Here is an 18,208-nt window from a genome sequence, read left to right on the forward strand (position 1 = left end):
GTCTTGAAATAAGTTTTTCTTCTCCAGTTGGTCTTCACAGTCTCCAACTATTTCTCAATCTTTCTGTTCTACCTGAATCCCTATAGCCAGGAATAAGCTCATCTGTCAAGCTAGTGTGAAGGAGCAGGAAATTGGAAATTAATTATTCCTTTGAATAACATCTGGATCCAAAGCATCAAATAATCAGGCTATTGCTTATCTCCAGCTTTCACCACTGTGGCCAAGTGGCATGATTACCTTTTTATTATGTTGCCATTGAGTGTTTGTCATTCCACCATGTGGTATGAAAATGAGTCGATTATGGTTAACACACCTGAGCTCCTGACACTACCCATTTCCACAGAACAGATTTCAAAAGCAAATTAATAAAATATAGAACCATGCAGACAGCTTGATGACTATTAAACACTAAAGACTGAAGTTACTGCAATGTAATTTAATCAGAGCAATCAGAGGAAACCAGGAGGTTCTCTAAGTCTCATAATTACACTTATTTGTTGCTTTATGCTGAACTTTTGTCCAGTGCTCCCAAATCGGAGAGAAATCAAGAGGAGGGAGACTCTGAGCTCATTAGCAATGTCCAGTGCCATCTGAAATGCACTGGCATACCAAGAAATCTTAACTGGAATGGTAGAGTAAGGATGACAGCTGAAGCTCTGAAGTCTTCCAAAGATTCTGTGTCATACCTGCCAATCAGGATTTCTGAATAACATAGGTATGGCACCCTGGATACAAGACCTGTGTATCTGCATCTGTGTTAAGTTCCTAATTCACAGACTATGACATGAAAATTTACTTGTCTGAATATCAATATCTAAATCTGGCATAAGTGTTTGTGTGTCTATTATAACTGATGGCATGTAGGCATCCTATTCTATTGAGATGCCAGTGGATATTCCAGCTCACTTCCCACCAAAGGTCCTTTTGTCACAGTTGACAACTCTAGGAAGATACACATGCAAGCAAAAGAATGGATTTTTTTTAAATGTTTTTTCCCCACACTTGCTGAAGTCATTTTGTGAATGTATTTTCATGAAGAGGACTTTAGGACACTGTATTAAAACAACTTATGCGTCATCTACATTTTAACAGAAAATATTTGGAACATGCCTTGATATTCATCAATGTGACATACTATAATGCACTGTGAGATTTCTTTATTTGGCTTAGAAAGTGTTAAAGCTTAAATGGGAGCAGAATCTAAACACATGAAAAAGCAGAGAGAGTGATATAGTTAGGCAGAGTTTCTGACTGTCAGAAAGCTCCAAAAATATGATGCAGTATTCCTGAAAAGTTTTTGAGGCTTAAATTAGTTTTCACTAAAGCCAGGCTGAGTTGTCAGACATGTTCTTAGCAAGCAAAGTCTTTATGGGTATGGCAGCACTTGCAGACCCTTCTAGAATCAACAGCCACGAGCTGTCAGGGTTCTGAAGTCTCAATTTATATTCCAAATGATGTTGCTGGAATGTGTATGACACATTCCAGGCTTTTCACCTTGCTGCGTTTGCTCTACTCGGGGGAGTTGCATTCAATAATATATTTTTGCCTGAGACAAGGCACTGCTTTCATTACCAATTCTCACAGCATTAGAGCAGTACAGTCAAGAGTGTAATTGCTATCTGGAAAGAGAACCAGTGACACTGTTTTTAGCAGCAGTCATTGGACAGCAGACTTGAGCAAACCTGGAGATTCTTCAGGGAAAATTTCCCTTCAGGCAAACAAAAGGTTCTTTTTCATGTCTGTAAAAAAATATACCCTTGACCTTTTCAAAATGTAGATAGAATCAACAACCTGTGAGTAAACATCTGAGATGTCTTGTACATCATGTATGAGTACCTATACATGCAGATTTTTCCTAATTGAGTTAATATTTAAATAAAAATACATATTCTTAGACTTCAGAGAGGAAAATAACAGTTCACCCAATACTACCTGCATCTCCAAAGCAAAAACTAGGATATGAACCTAAGGATTTGAACTTTTAGTCGAAACTTCTGTCATAAAAAGAGACAAAGGCTCTTCCTCAATTCCATAAGATAACTTTTCCTACTCCAGGTCAAGTTGTCCCAGTAAAATCTGCTCTGCAGCAGCATTTTCTCTATTCCAAGACATGACTGTCCTTCAGATAATATACTTTGCTATCAGCAAGGAAATAAACCTGTAGCAGAATTACACTGTTCTGGTAATCGGTGTCTGAAAAGAGAAGACATTTTGTGTAAAAATGAGACATTCTATAGGTGTTTAGTATCTAACTTTGTCCTTGGAAAATAATTCATTCTTGTTGACCACATAAAAAGTTTGTTAAAAAAAATGTATTTTTCATTTCCACAAATTGAGATTTTTTATTATTTTTTCAACCTCTAATATATTTACACATCAGAAACTGTCACTAAATGTTGCATTTGCCTCTGCATTATTTTAGATATGATGCAAAAATTATCTGCCTCTAATTAATCCAGATTAATTAGAAGGGCATGGTACTTGTTGGGTTTTTTTCCTCATTTCATAAATTATTTTAAATCTCTGACTGATAAGCAAATCACAGAGCTGTAGCAGCTAAGGAAAATAAATACCTGTATGTCCATTAGAATGTAAATCAACTCATTACTATGCCTGCTCCTGACCTTTTCTGATGGCTGTATTCTTGCTAACAAAGACTCTTTGCTATTCATGAAAGTGAAATTTAATGGTAGCTTGAGATTCTCTGGTGTATTTTAGATTACATTCTGACAGACTCAGGTGACCAGTGAGGGTTCCAGCTTGAACAGCAAATGCTTCTAGCATTCATGACTTTGAATAGCTATCCTTTTTCTAATTATTTGTGAAGATTTGAATATTGTTGAAAATTTGTTGCTTAAGCAGGCAAGGTCAGTGAAACTTCATGAACTGCACAAAAGGGGCTCCTGTGTTTAAAAAGTTGAATATTGATAGTACCTGACCTCTCAGTCATTTAAGATTTTGTATCAGCTCTATAAACATAGAAACTTAGAATCATTGAATCATAAAAAGGTTTATATTGAAAATACCTTAAGATCATCAAGGCCAACCATGAACCCAGCGCTGCAAAGTCCATCACTAAACCACGTCCTGAAGTACCACATTTACACATCTTCTAAATGCCTCCAGGGATAGTGACTCAACAAACTCCCTGGGCAGCATGTTCCACTGCTTGGCAATTCTTTAGGTGGAGAAATTCCAAATATATAATCCATATCTGTGCAACTTTAGGCCATTTTCTCTTGTCATAACTCCTGTTACTTGGGAAAAGAGATCAACCACCGCCTCACCACAACCTCCTACCTGAAATGTGTAGAGCAAAAAGGTCCCCTCTGAGCCTCCCTGTCGCCAGGTTCAACACCCCCAGCTCCCTCAGCTGCTCCTCATCAGACTTGTGCTTCAGATCCTTCACTGGCCCCATTCCAGTACCTCAATGTCTTTCTTGTCCTGAGAGGCCCAAAATTGATTCAAGGTGTGGCCTCACCCTTGCTGAGTACAGGGGAGTGATCACTGCCCTGGGCCTGCTGGCCACACTATTGCTGATACAAGTCAAGGTGTTAGTAATTGTAAGACTTCTCCCAGCTGCTTATAGAATATTTCATGAGCCTCTTCATCCTGGTTGGTTGGTCTACAAAAGATTTCCACCATGTTATCTGTCTAGTTGGCCTTTCCCCTAATTCTTAAACATTCAACTGTATCATCACATCACTCAAAACAGCCAAGACAGCCCCAAACATACAGAGCTGCACCTTCCTTGCCTGTCTCTTCTGAAGAGTTTGCAATCCATTGCAGCAGTCCAGTCATGTGAGTCATCCCACCACATTTCTGTGGTGGCAACTATATCATAGCTTTCCTGCAGTACCAAGAACTGTGCTTCCAGCTCTTCATGTTTGTTGCCTTTGCTGTGTGCAGTGGTGTAGACATTCTCCAGTTGGGCTATTGATCCTGCCACCTTTTTGGGGAGAGAAGCCCTAATTAATGTGCGACTACTGTCAGCTGCTTCCATGGTTTCTAGCACATTAATAACCCTCATGTCTCTGCTGCTGCATGGATCCATCCCCTACCTCACTAGACAGCAGACCAGAGGACATTGCAGGCACACTGTCCCTCAGTGACATGCAGCCCCCAGGGTTATGTCTAGCAAGCCTGGTTTTATCCCTTACCCCTTTCAAATCCAGTTTAAATCTCTTTCAATGAGTCCTGCTAACTCCTGTGCATAGATTCCCCACTATAAGACAACTGTACCCTGTCTGTTCTATGAAGTCCTGGTGTTCTCTAAACTAACCCATGATCAAAAAAAACAAAACCCACACTTGTGCTGGTGACACCAGGCTCAGAGCCGAGGATTGATCTGCTGGTTCTTCCTATTTCTTCTGTAATAGAATAACTGTACAAATAGAGCAGAACACTACCTGTGCTTCTGATCCCTTAACCACTCATCCCAAGGCCCTGAAGTCTTGATTTCCCTCTAACCTCTTGTTGCAACTTCATCACTGCCTACCTGAGAAATGAATATTAGCGCTGTGTCAGGGTAGGAAGCTTTCTCTTCATGTCTTTATGAAGGCTGCAAGGAGGCAACAGGCTTCTATAAGAAGTGGGTCTGTGTGGATATGACAGTCTGGTCAGAGAGAGAGAAAGCCAGATAAGCTTTCCCATGAATTGGTCCTGGAACTTTTAGGAACTTGGAAAGAAAAAAAAAATTGTAAACAATCTGCAGTTAGTGTTTTTAACATGATTGTTTTCCTCATAAGTTGTTTACCCCAAGGGGTGTCTTCTTAACTAGCTAATCATGTGAAATGTATTGATTAAATGATCAATCACATCCACCTGTAGCAGACCAGGGTATAAAGGAAGAGGTCTGAATAAACTGACTGCTTCTTAGCCTCTTAGCCTCCTAGTCTGAGTCATTTCTGACTCAATGGTGGCAGATCTGGGCTGCATATTGGGCCTTCTGTTCCCATCAAAAGAGAGTTTCCTGTGGTGTTCACCCATCTTTGTTTTGGAAGGCAGCTTGGGCACAGGGAGCAGGCCAGCTTGACAACAGCATCATGCCCATGCTGGATGAAGCACCAGCCTTGTTATGTTTGGTTCCACTTGCAAAGCTTCACACCTGCTATGCCTGGACACCTGGAGAGATGAGGCAGTCCCAGAGGAGACGTGCACTGGGCAGGCACTTGTCACCACCGCCACCAATCCCTTAAGTCACTGTATTCAGCCACGGAGAGAGGATGACAAATTCTCTCTATCATGTGTTCTGTCTATCTGGGGAGCTTGTCCCTGGGAATACAGGGAGTGAACGTAAGAGCACAGTGCTAATAACACCAAGGTCATGAGCTCAGTCCCTGGATGAGCCATTCACTTAGAGTTGGACTTGATGATCCCTGTGTCTGTTCCAACTCAGAATATTCTGAGATTCCAGTAGTCTGATACTCTTACACTCCCCCTGATTCCTCAGCCTACTTGCTTCCTCCCAGAGGTGTCACTGAGCACAGGAGCTCCTCACTGTGCCAGCAGTCCTGGCACTGGGGTGGCAGTATGTTCCCCTGGAGTTCCACCTGGGCAGCTGTGTTCCTCATGCTGGGTGCAGAGTTAGAGAGGCATCTCTTTCTTCCTGTAGCTGGCAGGGTTTCAGCACCATTTCTGTGTGCCCTTCTGTGCCAGCTGCCACCAGACTGTCACATCATGCCCTTGGTGCCACACCATGCCCTGTGTGACCACCCTGCTGACGGTGCTCCTGGCCCCCAGAGATCCCTATGGGTTTCATTTATCCTTTGGAGGAAGGCTTGGCCTGGTGCTCCTGGTCCTGTCAGCTGTGGCATGAGCTGCAGGCTGCTGTTGGCCCTCCTCCGAGCTTCCCAAGCTCAGACAACTCCCCCATGCACCTCACTGGAGCATTCCACAGCTGATCATGTCAGCACCAGAGCCACTCGCCTCAGCAACTTCCGTAGGATGAGATCAGGTGCATTTTCCTAAAGTACTTCTCTACCTCTACATCATTTCTGAGAAACTTCTGTCTCACACTTTATGCTACATTTCAAGTTTGAAACTCTGAAGAGCTGAAATAAAGACTTGGAATTGTGATGCCCAAAGTCATCTGAAGTAGGGATAAGCCAGACAGGGTGGTACACCAATGGGATCAAGATCTAGCTGGCCTTCCTTTGAACAGTCCCTGCTTTTTGCCTGTACCTTCATAGATTGTGTGTAGGCAGGAATGCATTCATTCTTTGGGATCACTTTTCATAGGTGTAATAGGCCAAAGAGTGAAAAACAGTGATGATTTAAACTGGAGCACTACTTCTGCTACAGTTTCTCTTGGGTTGAGAACAGGAGCAATCAAGTAGTGGAGCATAAAGCAAAGTGCCAGCACAAGCAACTACTGAGAATCAGTTTGTACCATTGTGAGTATTTTTTTCAGGAAAAACTGGGTTAATAACATCTGAGCATATGAATATAGCCATAAAGAAGACAGGGGTATTTCTCAGTTAATTAATGTGAACCTGCACTTGATACAACCAATGACTGTAACCTGCCTTCATGCTACTGCAACACAGTGCTGTCAGTTACTTGCCATGCTGCTTTTATGTAGCCTACTGCAAGGGAAAGGGCACTGGCTCTAAACATATGGAATGTTGTGGCCTGGTCAAAGGTAGTGGGTCATTCATCTCACTCTGATGTGGGATGTGTTGATTTTCGACCCATTGCATCAGGTGCCATCCCAGCTAAAGACCAAATGGATCCTCCACAGCATGGCACCATCTCTCTGAAGGACAGCTGACAGCAGGAGTAGCTAACTATGCTTGAAGAGCTAGAGCTTGCAGTCTTCTTACACCTACTCTTTATTTCAAGGTAAATCAACCTTTTTGTTGTTGCTAGAGTAAGAGCTCAATATTTAGAGCCATTTGAAAAAGATGGACCTTTGAAAAATAATTATGTAATAATGATTGATATTGTTAGAAATTAAACTACTTATTTCCATTCCCTATGCATCATCTGATACTTTAAATATGACATGATCAACTGAAACTTTTTATCACATGCTTGTTTTCATAAGTATTATTTGCATTTATTTTCATTCATTGCCTCCTTTTGGATTTTGTTTACTACAGTATATAAATTAATTGAATGTACTACTACTCTCATTGATCATATTCTTTTCCTTAAAAGGGGAAAATATTTGAAGAGTAATTGAATTAATGGTATATATTTGTTCTATATACACACAAAAAAATTACCTTTCCTGCAAGTATTCTCAGAATTTTAGCTGTATTATATTTTAGATCTTAATGAATCAACTCAATGGTAGCATTAGCTCTGTGCACCCAATCTGACCACACCTAATATAGCTCAACAAAAGGCAAACATACAGAGGGAGAAAGCAGGTGTAATGTGAATGGTAAGAAACAGTTCCTTTAACCCCGCTAAAGGTGAACACCTGAATCTGAACTCTCAGTGTTCTCGCCTGTCACATCCATTTGAAGCTAATGAATATTTGATATCTTTGGAAATCAGGCCCATGCTGATAGACATCTCAGGGATTCCAGTAAGAGAAGGAAAAAAGCACAGAAAATAAATCTAGTGTTACAATAAATTTATCCAGTAACTTTTCTAGAAAGAAAATTTTAGCTTGAAGTGTTGTCACATGGATGTTGATAAGATGCCCATGGAGTCAGTTAATGCTCTGGGAGTGCTCATCAGCCATCTGTTCAGTGACTTCCAAGCATCTTGGAAGGAGAAAGGTCTGTTCAGTGCTTAAGACAGCTTTGCTCAGAAAGCCATATGCAACAAGGATATTAAAGCACAAAAAATCTCCCAAGAAGCCCAGTGAAAGCTAGTGGGCTTTCACCCATTAGAAGTGAAAGTGTGACAAGTGATGTGGAGGGATGTTGACTCACCCTGAACGTTGTTTTAGATTAAAAGGCTTTGTGTTGGATGCTGTTGAGTTCCTCCCTGCAGCACACGCCGTCACTGCAGAAATCAAATGGTTCCCAGGCTTCAGTTTAATCATCCATACACATCTGCCACAGAGGTGAACATCGTTAAAAGTCCTGTGAATTAGCAACAGCTATGTTAGTTACTTATAATTTTACAAGGTGTGAAGAACTTCTCCAGGAAACAATTCAAAAGAGTGAGAATAATGAAGATGGAAATGAAGCAAAAATCATCCCCATGGGAGCAGACTAATAACTAAGGGCTGGTTTTGTACTACTGACTTTACAGAATTTGCCAAAAACCTGAAAAGAAAACTAATCAAAACTCTGTCTTTTAGAAAACTAAACTTTTCAACAGTAAATCCTTGCTGAAGTGTAAGGGACATGATATCTGTAAGAATATTTTACAACAAAAGCATACTTTACCTTGGCTATAAGAGGAAGTAGATACAATGAGTGTGATGTGATTTGTCTTTTGTTACAGGATATCTTCATCAAAAAGGAGAAGTACAGTAATCTGAAGCTGGAATTTACCTTGATATGAAAAAAAAAAAAAAGAAAAAAAGTTTTTGTTCCTGCTACATTTGAATCCAAAATCTGTTTTCAGTTCACAGTGTTTTTTAGTTAAGTTACAGCATAACATCACAGCTCTGATTTCCAGGGAAGCTCATTTTGGAAGGTGGTAAATACAACTTAAAAAGCAATCTCAAAAATATTTTTGTAACACTGTTTTATGAGAAAATGTAAATCTGGTTTTTAGAAGACATATGGTTGTTATGTACCTCAGCTTATTTTTTTTTTAATTAAACAATTAAAATGTTCCTGTGTTGGCCACCAGCTGCTGTACCTTATTACAGTTTAAATAGCCAACCTGGAATGAGAAATCATTCTCAAAACTAATTTTGCAGAAGCATATGAGGTTATGTATTTTTATTGTTGCACATTTCTGTGTTACCACAGTATTTTCCTGCTAGCACCTGGCTGATTGGTGGTGGTTGCTCTTTAACAAAAGCCAGTAACCCTACCCTCCTTCCCAAAACTGATGCAGACCTGTACTGGCTGTCTTTACAAGGAGTGTTAATAAAAAAGATAAAAGAATCTTCAAGAAATGGGCTACAGCTTGTGTGTTGAGGTTACCATGAGGAGGGGTGGCTGTAAGGCACATGGGTGCCACTCATGGTAAGAACAAGCTGCATTAAGTATTTTTAGGTGGAATCTAAGTGGACTTTTGTTATTTCAAATTTTAGACATGTACATGGATATGGAGGTGAGGGGTGTTCGTATGTAAATGTTTATAATATTTTCAGCTACTCAAGTTTTTATGAAGATATCGAAGGCTGGACAGCAGGGGGCTGGGTTGTGGGGAGGGAGAAGCAGAAACCTGGAAGTAGAATGAGATTTTAAGAGCTTATCCAGTATATGTTTATAGTTGCATGTGAGTTATCAGAAGGTTGGGCTGTATTGGTACTCAAAAAAAGTTGAAAGCTGCATTTTTTGGAGAAGAAATTTCAGCCCTGTTGATAAATCAGTATCTGCACATGAACTGATGCCAGTCTGCTGGCAGCTGTCACTCAGGTGGGATCCCACTCTTCCTGGTGGGGAGTGCTCACATGGCACGTAAGGAGCACCAGAAAATCAAGGGAAAATATGGTGTGAAGTGAGGTCAAACTAAATGAAAGTCCACTTCTCATTGCCCGCTGTAGATGTGGCTGCACACATCCAACGCTGCTGAGAGGACACTGAATATACATTATTAAGGTATACTCTTCTGGTGAGATTTTAAGCCACAATTTTCTACATGTAGAGGATTTGCTCCTGTACTCATGCAGAGTACTATTTAAAAGTGAAAATTAGGAGGGGTGCAGCATGCCCAAGAAAGTGCATTTGGCTTTTATGTCTCTTCATCTGAAGTTTCCTTTTCTCTTGCAGTGTGCTACATATACAATATTCTGTTGAATTCTTGAATTTGCAGCATTTGTTGCATGTGTTTAAATACTGATGATAACTCTGGATGTTTGGTACACAACAATTATCCATGATCAGTCTTATATTGAATAACTCATAATGCCATATGTTCTATAAAAGTTTTGTTTAGGTTGGGAAAAGGATGTTTAGTTCAGTTGTGAGTGTAGAACTTATGTGAGACAATATAAAAATTGTCAAGAAATATGTAAAAGAGGCAATGTAAAGTTCCTTTATGGAACTATGCCATCACCCCTTTAGCCTAGTGCCTAATCTTTGACAGAGGTGAGAGATTATCTCATTTTACATGAGATCAAGGTGTAACAGATGAAATTAAATCAGAAGAATGGATTTTACTATTAGTCACAAGGTTTGTTACCTTTAGAGATTGTTGCTTCTATAGCATCCTTTTGTACACATATGGATCTCAAATTTTTTTTTTTTTTTAATTTTCCTTTGGATATTTTACTTCTCTGGCATCCTATATCTGTTAGTTTTCTTAACATAATTTCATGCTGTGTGAATAAATATTGCCTTTTTTTTTTGAGTGTAGATGTTGTCATTTGTATGTTGCAGTCTGTGCCCATAACCTCCAGGCTAAACATATAAGTTTATATTCTCTTTGTTTAAATGAATAATTGTTTTTTTTTGAGGAGCTTTTTTAAAAAATATTGATTTGATGTATATGACATTGTTTATTTGATTTTAAACACTTATTATATTTTTACATGATAGTAAAATTTTTATAATATTTCCAGCATAACTTATTTTTAGGCGGAGATAATAAATAAATAGGGAAAAAAAGACCTTTCAGTTTAATCAGGAGTAATTTTTCATGACAGTAAGTTATGGGAGGTGCACCAGTATCAACGGGTAAGGAGTGTTACCTCTACCAATATTTTCTGAACAACAAATCAGGGTAGTAAGTTGATTTGAGCAAGTTTCTAGTCTTATCTTTAGCTCAGAGAGGAAAAGTAATTTTTAGTTTTCATTCTTATTAACAGTACAGAAGCATAGTGGGTAATAAAAAGGTAGCCATCTGCCATCCAATAAGTTATTAAACAAGTTTCTGCTACAGAATCCTTAATACTGAAAGTGATTAAAGAAAGTGATGTACAAGTCAGATCTATCAAGGATGGCTGTTATCTCAGCTTGAGTTTGCAGATGGAAAGAAATCTGCCCACTTGTTAATAAAGCAGTTTTTATCCAGGCACTGTAGAGTCAGTAAACATAAACCTTTCCAGGATTACTTTTTTCAGTAGACCTTTTTTTTAAAATAAAGCACATCAGCATTACTAAATAGGCAGTGTTTCACTACAAATGGCTCAAGTGCTTTTAAACTGCAAGATATTTCAGTCAAAATTAATTAAGTATCAGGGCAGAAAAGATTACCTCATTATCACAGAATTCTAGAAATCTTAATATATGTGCAAATATAATTCCTGTTGTGATTTTTCTGTAGAAAGATACTATGCTAATGCTCTCATAATTTTAATTTTCTTTTTAGACTCACTTTAGAAAAAGAAATAATGAAGTCAGTACTACTCTTTCAGCTGAATTCATTTTTTGAATGAAAGAGCAGACCTCCTATTAGTATCTCACTTTAAGTGACATTTCTGTTTCTGACAAAACAAATGTACTCTTTGTTATTTGCTTTTCATCTTACCTAGGAAGGTCCACAGACTTTTTTTTACCTGCTATTAAACTGAGAATGAGTTTTTTAATGAAAGCTATGTTGAAAGCTGGTATTTTAATAAACATGAGCTAATACCCTTTGTAAGGCTTCTTTTTATTTAACACTTGGTAAAGATTTTTACCTTTGTACTGCATAAGATAGGAACAGTGTTTTCAATGTGTGTTTCAAACCATTTCCTTTTATGAAAAATACATATCTGGAGTTTTAAACATTTGTAAGCTACAAGAGTTGAAATTTAGGAAAGTCACTGAAGCAAGTTATCAGTCAGTTAATAACTAAGGAAAGGGAGATAACTACTTGTGTAAAAGATGTAGTCAAGCATGACTTCTTGCTAAGACCAAAACCAGGACAGTATCAAAATGAGCAATCCATTCGAGACTTGGCCACCTTATCTAGACTAATGAAACAGTTACTTTTCTTCAGGCTTTTCTTCTAAAAAAATCTCTTGTATTATTAGGTTTTGTTGATGGGATGTTCTGAATGCTTCTTCCTAAAGGTGCGACTGCATTTGACACATCAATACCAGGTCATTTGGTGTCTTATCCAATGTCCGCCAAGACATTTGGAAATCCTTTTGATTAGTTCTTTTAATTTCAACCTAATCCCATGCTGTTTGTAAAGTATGGCAATGATCTCAATAGCTCCACTTGCATATATATATATATATATGCATATATGTATGTATATATATATATGTATATATATTTCTATCTATTTTTTCTTAGAAATTATCCCTCGTGTTTTGTGTTTCCACTCCTTGTGTGTAGAGAATTTTCATATCTATCAATATTATCTGCAGACCTGAATGAAAATGGGAGCGTAGAAACCATATAGCCTCCATTCTTTATGCATCAGAAAAAGCTGCTAACATTATTTTTTGTTTATTTCAGGTTTCTTTTCTCCATGGAAAACTCCAAAGCCTGTAAGTTCCCTTTCAAAATTGTACACATTGAGTTTATAAGATGGCTATCATGCAAAGCAGATTTCTGTAGACTTTCTTCTACCCATCCTGTTCCCAGCTCGTGGGACATCTCTCGGCAGTGCCCCAGCTCCAAGTGACACAGCAACAGGGGTGGCCTCCCTGATAAGCTCTGAAGGTCTGTTGACTCAAAGTCTGCCAGAAGTGGTCTGGAAAAAAAGGAAAACCCTCATGTTAACATAGGTGGCAAGAACCAGAAATGTGGTGGCTTAAAAATAAGAGGTCTGGAGAAGACAGCAGGAATGAGTCCAGACTAATCTTCTAGTTGGCAAATTCTTTGAAATTAACAACATGCAGTTTTTCTGGTTTACAAGTGGCTTGAGTTTAACATTCTCAAAGAGATTGTTATTCTTTCTTACATTAGGAGATCTAGAGCTGCAATAGTCACACTTCAAATAAGAGCTTGGGCAAGATAACTGAGGTGCCTTTTAATCTACTTTCCTGTGTTTCTATGATTTTGACAGTAAAACCCAAGGTGTAAAGACTTCCCACTGTAAGAGTGTAAGCAATGACTGTGTTTATTCTGCTGACACCACATTATATAACTTTTTGAATTTGTGACAGCATTCACAGTATAAAAAGAATTCGAAGGCTACTATTTTTGGGTGTCTGGTTTGTTTTATGGTTAGATGGGGTTGTTTGGGTTTTGGTGGGGTTTTTTTGGTTTTGTTTTTGTTTTTGTTTTTGTTTTTTGTTGTTTGGTTGGTTGGTTTTTGTTTGTTTTTTTTTCTTTTTAATTGAGATTTTACAGACCTTAGAGCAATTTTTAATTCTTAATTCGCCACAATTAAGAAGCAGAGTGTGTGTAGAGGAAATAGATCCTGAAGACTCCTAAGAGCAATGGGAATAATAATAGCAATACCTTTTAAAGGACTTAGAGCCTTCTTACTGGGGAGCACGCAGAGGAAGTACATTAAACCCAAACAACTTTACATATTCTCATATTGGAACATGGCATGCTTAAATTTTGCCAAAATAATTTTTCTACTCTGTCAAGTACAAGTAGCAATTAATCAGCTGATGCAACTTTGTCAGACTGCTTCAGCTTATGGTGGTTTTGCTGTAAAAGGATAGAGTCTGTATACAATATACTGGAATAAGTATTGCATAGGTTGCTTTGTTTATCTTTGTAGCAGGACATTTGTGAGAATAAATCAGATTATTAAAGGCTGGCATGCTCTCACCAGTTTAAGAATCCTGAATGGCTGGGATGTTCAACTTTTAATCTCAGATAAAAAGTGAGGAAACAGATAGCTTGGTGCTCACTTGTTAAAGATCCATATTTGAAGACCTCCTCCTGTCCATACTTAGCTTTTTTATGTATACATCAAATATATAAATATCAGTGTATTGATTCTTGATGATTTTTTGTAACATTTCTTTATATGAGCAGTATGGTAGTTCATGTTCAAGTAGCATTTGCCAATAATCAGGATCTAGAAAAACAACCTGAGTTGATGCAGTTTCTCATGCAATGGTATGAGGAAAGCCAGGGCTCACAGAATAATATAGTACCATTGTGTGCTGTTTCTGTAGGCAGACTGACTGCTCACAGATACTCTATTTTGGAGTAATCTCAGCAAGAGATTTCACTAATGATTAACCAAATTAAGGTAGTGTGAATTCCTCTGTCTGTCACCACTTTTAACTAGAGAAATAGTCAGACATAAATTTCTCATGTCCAAGGCCTGAAGATAAGATTGAAACCAAGAGCCTGCAGCACTGTCTGCAGACAGTCTGAAGCAGTAAGGCCAGCACAGGAGGTTTAGAAAGCCTCCCCAACACCTCAGCACAGCCTGTATCTGTGTGACAGCAGAGGAAAACAAAGTAACCTGGGGTAACAGGTATGTCTATCATGTATAATATTAGTGCAAAATGACCATGAGCAATGTCACCAAACCATTGCCCCAATTTGGATTTGATGCCCTGCACTCACTACTGTCCTGACTCACTTTCAAGAGTGCCTTCTTTTCTGAACTTTTCTGATAACTTCTATTACTGAACGCTAAGTGACTGCTTAATTAGTTGATATGGATTTGGGAGATATAATTCCCCTTCTGTTTATCTGCTTATTTAGCTGGTTGAACTTCACACTTGAAGATTTAGAGCTAACCAGCAAGCAAAAGTTAGACATATGGGACCCAGTAGGGTTTTGCCAGTTGATCTCCAGTTTCCTGTCCTTTCTTCAGGGTAAAATTTGCTCATCAAAGTTAATTATATTTTCCTTTCTTTTTTAAAATCTTTCTTTAAGTATTTTAATTTTATCCAGTTTCACATTTTGAAAAAGGTAAGTGATCTATTTCCCCAGCACTTTCCAAGAAATTAGGAATCTTTCACTTCTAGACAGACATGGCCCTGCATGTCTTTCATCTTCATAATGATAAGATAGTTTGGTTTCACTGGTTTGTGTTCTTCTTTTAGATTCCTAAGGGAAGGTAAAGCCTATAGGTATTTTTCTGGTAATTTCCTTCATCATAAGGAGCTTGAATTGAGCTTAGTTCTTCTTTCCTATTTAGACATAGGGGTCATAATCAGGTGTGTTTCTAGAGACCTTTGAATTTACAATTCCAAAATGCAGTTATATACTGTATGTGTGTGTATAGCTACCGGAGGTAATTTCTTTAGGGCTGTCAGAAGTAGTACTGTGCTATTCATGTGACTTACCACACAGGCTAATTTACTCAAAGGACAATTATTTGCAGAAGATAAATGTATCTTGGTGCAAGGAGTGCCTGAAGATACCTAAGGTAAATTCCTAAGCTATTTCAATGTCAACTCAGGTATTTCCATATGCTACTGTATTGCACAGAATGTACATTCTTATAGCTTTGAATGAACCGGCCCTATTTACTGCTGAAATTCTGACAGAAACACACCTTGAGTTATAATAATACTTTGTAAAATTATTAGGTCCTCGACAACTAAAAATGGGCAATATCTATAATCAGTTTTTCTTAAGAGCCTAAGAAGATCAGATCACCTGGGATATGCAGCAGGTGATAGTTATTCAGCATATTCACCAGGAGGACACTAAAACATCTATAGTCCACACATGCTTGGTGTGAAAAAAGCCTGATGCAATTATTCATCAGGACAGAGAGTAAAGCCTACCTGCTGACCAAAACACCTTCTGAAACCAAGGAACTAAAGACAAATGATAGTCACAGAATTTGTAGAGCAACCTCACTGTAAACCTGCAATCATTTTTGATAAAGCTTCGCTGATACAACAGTATAAGTCAGTGGAATTTAATTACAGATCAGTTTGTTTCCAAAAGGCAATTTTTTGTGTAATTACCATTGTTGGGTTATATGTGAGAACACGCTGTTCCGGAGGCTTTACCACCCTTGTCCTCAGGAGGGGTTATAGGAATAGCTGAGTACTCATTTCCTGGGATAAACATTTGTGTTTTGTTTAATTTAGCCTCTTCAAAGAAATTTGCTAATGCAATTTGATTAGCAGCCAACTTCTTCAGAAAATAAGAAAGCAGATCCTCAAGCCTTCTTTTGCACATCCTATCATATCTTCAAGCTTGATGTACATGTAAGACTGCTAAAGACAGTCTTGAAGAAAGCGTGAACTGAGGTGTCTCATGCATAGACAATAGGCTGTTGTAGGCTTTCCTGTAAATGGCCTGGAAGAGTTGAAAGCCTTATCCTGTGCTTGGTTGTGTAATGCCACTTTAGTGGATTTTTTGGAACAATAGATGCTTGAATACATGCTGTAATAATTTTCTCTTTGGTTTTGATTTGTTTTGATTTCCTTTTGGTTTTGATTTTGTTTTTTTTTTTTAATCTTCAGTTGGATCTGTAAATTCTGCTGCCAATTACAGTTATCTCCTTCTTCCAGGGCAGCTAGTTATTTTCATGTATTCTCAGAAGATACAGCATTAAGGTCATTCACTTGCTGCACAGTCTGTCCCTTCTTTGTTAAGCCCTATCTTCGTGTATGTTATGTATTTTGATGAATCTGATAATTGTGTCTTTACAAACTCGCAGATTCCACCTTTAACAATTAATTTCCAGTAGCTCAGCACATTCTGTAAGAGGCACTCCACATACTTCAGAGGTAATACTGGGCCTAATCTTACCTGAGAAAGGTCACATCTGCCATGAGCAACAAACAAAGAAGTAAATTTAACCAAGTCATTTTATAAACAGCACAATACACACCTTTCATTTCAAAAGGCAGCAAATAGATTTAATAATTTTACAAAACACATCCTCAACAAAAATCACTGTCTTTGGTCTCGTTGTGGAAGACACAGTTTTTGCAAAACTTCATTTTTATTCTCTCTATGTTTTTATTCCAGATGATGGAACGATGGGAGAATCAAGGCAGCCCTCAAACAAGCGTGTCTGCTCCTGCTATGCCACAGAATATTCCCTATCCACCCACTCTTCACAGGAGTTCATTTCCTGATTCAACAGAGGCCTTTGATCCACGAAAACCTGACCCATATGAGCTGTATGAGAAATCAAGAGCTATTTATGAAAGTAGGCGTAAGTGAAAGCTCTCTTAACCCTGCTGGCCATTTAGTATTTAAAATTTTGCCTTTGAATGTGTCACTGTTGACATGATTTTCTGTAATTATCTTTTATAGTTTAAAGAAACTACATTTCTTTCCATTAAATAGAGGCCATTGTAAATGTTTCAAAAATTGTACACTTGCATATTTTCTTAGATCTTACCTAGATTTTCATATTTGACTTTCATAGATGTTTTTTCCTTATATTTTTAATTTTCCCATTTTGATTGTTACGTCCTTGGTGAAGCACAACATATGTCCCACCACATTTTACTGTGGTTTTTTTTTTCCTTCATAGTCAACCAAAAAGAAATCAATGAAAAAAATTTCACCTACTTTCACTTCAAAGCAACAATTTTTTAAAGAAATTTCAAATGTATTTGTTTTTATAAAAATGTCTTTAACAAGTTTTCACATTGCCCTTGGTAGTTAGAAAGTAATCCATAGCATAAAGTATTATTTGAAGACCTATACAAAACAGTACTGACCCATTGATATGCTCATCTTGATGTAATATCTCATGGTTTTGGAAATATAGCCCATATTTTTGGCAGCAAGAATAAAAGGGCTTGGACTTATTCATTCTTTTTATAAAGAATATTTTAGCTAAAAATATTGTTCTAAATTGTCTGCAGTTTTTGCACTTAAGATAAATTCTTAAAATTCTTTTTTAATTTATGTTTTTACTGAAAGCTTCCTTACCACTGCCATTACTTGCATATGCCACTTTTCAATTCATTTTGTGAAATACTTGAGCCTATAGACCAAAATATGCTATGAATTACACATAAAATATTGGAGCTAATTCAGACCAGTCCCTTAATATTCATTAGGCCCAGAGACCTGGAATGTTCACATTTCTTCAGCATGCAAAGGGATAGTCTGAAGGAAATACATTGTTGTCCCCAACACGGAGTTAATGCCATTCTTACTTGCCTTGGCCTACACATTAGTTACAGCATCAGCATCTCCTCTTTGGCTTTGGTATTCCCAGTCTCCACAAGAATGGATATTCTGGAGGAACACCAGAGTTCATTTTACATCAACTCAAACTAAAACCTGATCTAGTCTCGAGGCTGCATGTCATATTCCTCAGTTCTTTGCCACCGTGGCCAGTG

At 38.0% G+C, this 18,208-nt stretch overlaps 1 protein-coding gene across 12 annotated transcripts in view; it reads left to right on the plus strand.

Moving 5' to 3' along the window:
* The window catches only part of MAGI2 (membrane associated guanylate kinase, WW and PDZ domain containing 2), a 709,198-nt gene that overhangs the window by 604,467 nt on the left and 86,523 nt on the right, over positions 1-18,208 (plus strand). For 11 of the 12 annotated variants that reach the window (XM_068189600.1, XM_068189602.1, XM_068189601.1 and 8 more), the window contains 2 exons: positions 12,474-12,505; positions 16,875-17,064. In XM_068189600.1, coding sequence (XP_068045701.1) covers positions 12,474-12,505; positions 16,875-17,064 — 222 coding nt within the window. The remainder of the gene's footprint in view (positions 1-12,473; positions 12,506-16,874; positions 17,065-18,208) is intronic. The other variant, XM_068189593.1, reaches the window with a different exon arrangement.

Source organism: Anomalospiza imberbis, chromosome 5 (assembly GCF_031753505.1).
Source record: "Anomalospiza imberbis isolate Cuckoo-Finch-1a 21T00152 chromosome 5, ASM3175350v1, whole genome shotgun sequence".
Classification (NCBI taxonomy): domain Eukaryota; kingdom Metazoa; phylum Chordata; class Aves; order Passeriformes; family Viduidae; genus Anomalospiza; species Anomalospiza imberbis.